Source organism: Gavialis gangeticus, unplaced genomic scaffold, assembly GCF_001723915.1.
Source record: "Gavialis gangeticus isolate Ggan-Ray unplaced genomic scaffold, GavGan_comp1, whole genome shotgun sequence".
Classification (NCBI taxonomy): Eukaryota; Metazoa; Chordata; order Crocodylia; family Gavialidae; genus Gavialis; species Gavialis gangeticus.
Window position 1 is genome coordinate 141338818 of NW_017729032.1, and position 2662 is coordinate 141341479.

At 43.7% G+C, this 2662-nt stretch overlaps 1 protein-coding gene across 5 annotated transcripts in view; it reads left to right on the forward strand.

Annotated features, from left to right (window-relative positions):
- MCF2L (MCF.2 cell line derived transforming sequence like) overlaps positions 1-2662 on the forward strand; it is a 270182-nt gene that overhangs the window by 117501 nt on the left and 150019 nt on the right. For all 5 annotated transcript variants that reach the window (XM_019524969.1, XM_019524968.1, XM_019524970.1 and 2 more), the window contains exon 2: positions 1264-1347. In XM_019524969.1, coding sequence (XP_019380514.1) covers positions 1264-1347 — 84 coding nt within the window. The remainder of the gene's footprint in view (positions 1-1263; positions 1348-2662) is intronic.

A 2662-nucleotide genomic window follows, 5' to 3' on the forward strand; every position in this document is an offset into this window, starting at 1 on the left:
ATGATCAGGGGTCAGCAGGGCAGGCCCTACAAGGAGAGGCTAAGGGACTTGAACCTGTTCAGCCTCCACAAGAGAAGGCTGAGGGGGCATCTAGTGGCTGTTTACAAACTAGTCGGGGGGGACCAGCAGGCATTGGGGGAATCCCTGTTCTCCCGAGCACTCCCAGGAGTGACTAGAAATAACGGTCACAAGCTGGCAGAGGGTAGATTCAGACTGGACATCAGGAGGTGCTACTTCACAGTCAGGACGGCTAGGATCTGGAACCAACTTCCAAGAGAAGTGGTGTTGGCTCCTACCCTGGGGGTCTTTAAGAGGAGGCTGGATGAACACCTTGCTGGAGTCATTTGACCCCAGTGCTCTTTCCTGCCATGGCAGGGGGTCGAACTTGATGATCTGCTCAGGTCCCTTCTGACCCTACCAACTATGAAACTATGATTTATATTTACTATTAGGCAAACTAGATTCCCAGTAAAATCACAGGGATCATGAAATAGATGCTTCAGTATTTATTACAATGCAAGTACATTGCATGCAGGATATCATCTGAAACATGTTTTTTGTATCTCTCATAATCATGACCAGTATCATAGCAGTTAGATACCAAACTATAGGATAGAATGCACTGACAAGTTAATTTGGCATGATAAACCTTGGACTCCCATTAAACACTCCTCATAAAATAGCTGTTCTTAAAGTCTTTTAAAATCCTTATGTTTCAAAAACCACAATGATGATTAAATGTGTGTTCAGTACTCCAGAGTGACATCTGTCAAAAGCATTAATTCTGCTGGTGCTTTCACAATTTAATTAAGAGTCTCAAAAGGTTATTCTGTGTTCTCAGTTGGAGGATTTCAGGTAGATTTGGTCCAAGATCAGTAGTATCATTTTCTGTCTCTCTTTTCATCGTCTGAGCAACTGTAGTGAATTTTAGGTTTGAACTTTGCAGGATTAGATTTAACTTCTATCCACAGTGTAACCCCTTTAAATATTTGATTAAACAATCATTCCATCCTCTTGAGTTGCAGCAAAGCTACCTTACTTCTATGAAGACCAAAAAATCAAAGTTAGAAAACCAAAATGCTGCTTCTGACAAAAGTCTGAATGATTCCACTTCTTCCCCACTCCACCCCAAAATAAGTTTTTCAAAATGTGACCATCTCTATGTGGGACTACTCTAGACCTGACCTTTTGTGTGGTCTTTGATAAACTCTTCTATAAGATTCCAAAATATTTCATTTGTTTGTTTGTTCGTTTTGGTTTCAGATGAAATCATGCATCAGGATATCGCTCCCCTCTGTGCTGCAGATATTGAGGACCAGTTAAAGAAACAATTTGCCTACCTGTCAGGTAAGGACAGCTTCTATGCAGTGTTCAATTTATCATTTCCACTGCCGTGCTTTCACATAGCTGCTGATTCTTAATATCATGGTATCCCATGCCTGGTGATCTGCGTTTGGAATTATTCATAATTTCCTCCTTTGGAATTTACCAAAAATGATAAATACAATTGAAATTTAGAGAATATTAATCATCTTGAGTAGTGCAAGCTGGCTGACTCTGTAGGCAGCACAACAGTACTCTGCTGAGGCCAGGTCTGGCACTTTCCTGATGCTTGCACATGCTGGTAGTTGTAAGGGAAGGAATTTACCAGAGAGGGGCATGTCTCAATCAACTGATTAATATTAATTAATTAATGTTAATTAATAGAACAACCTCTCTTGTGAAAGGGGTGGCTGAATAGAATGTACCCTATGGGTATTTGTCAGTCCAAGCTGGCTTGCTCTGGACTTTGGGCTTTTCAGAGCAAACTAGGAGCCTTGGTTTGGTTTGCTGGTTAAATGATTTGTATATACACAGAAGGTCATCAAACAGAACTGGTTATTATTGGGAACAAAGGGAGATAACAATAAGGAACAAAGTAACAGTGATACAATACCAACAGAGAGATGAAAAGCCATCACAGCAGTAATCCTTCAGGAACAGAAGTTGATTCCCATTGCCAGCCAGTGCTGTGCTGCTTCATTATCAGGCAACCATGCTCACTTGCACTCACTCTTTCCAAACTCTGAGTACTCTGAACAGGCTCACAGCCTTACACTCTGCACTTCACAGGCATAGATTACAGACCCACTGATCCACAGACCCACTTAGCCTTCCTCCACCAATGCACATCAACCCACAACCCATGCACACACAATCTTTGGCAACTTGGACATTTATAGTCCAAGATCACCTCATAGGTCTGAATCAATTGGTGCCAGATCTGTACTGTTAATCAGGGCTGTGTGAAGCTTTGGTCCCTGATTCAGTTTGGTGGAGGTTTGGCCCAATTCCAAGGAATCTCTGAATCTGAATCAAATTGGGAGACTCTTCAGTCTCTCCAAATCAATTTGGAGAGATTCGGACATAGGCACAGCTTTAAATGGGTTTTTTTCTACATATCTCAAGGTAGCAGGCAGCTCATGAATGCTGCGATGCTGGGACAGATGGAGTGTCCGACAGGAGTGCAGGGGGCTCCCCAGCATGCCTCGGCAGCAGACCCAGAAGTGGGCCAGGAGCACCCAGAGTCCCCCCATGACCAATCACTGAGCTGGGGGGGTGGGGGGCACAGGTGGGCACTGGGGGGCCCCAGCGCACTCCCTGGCAGACCCAGAAGTGGACC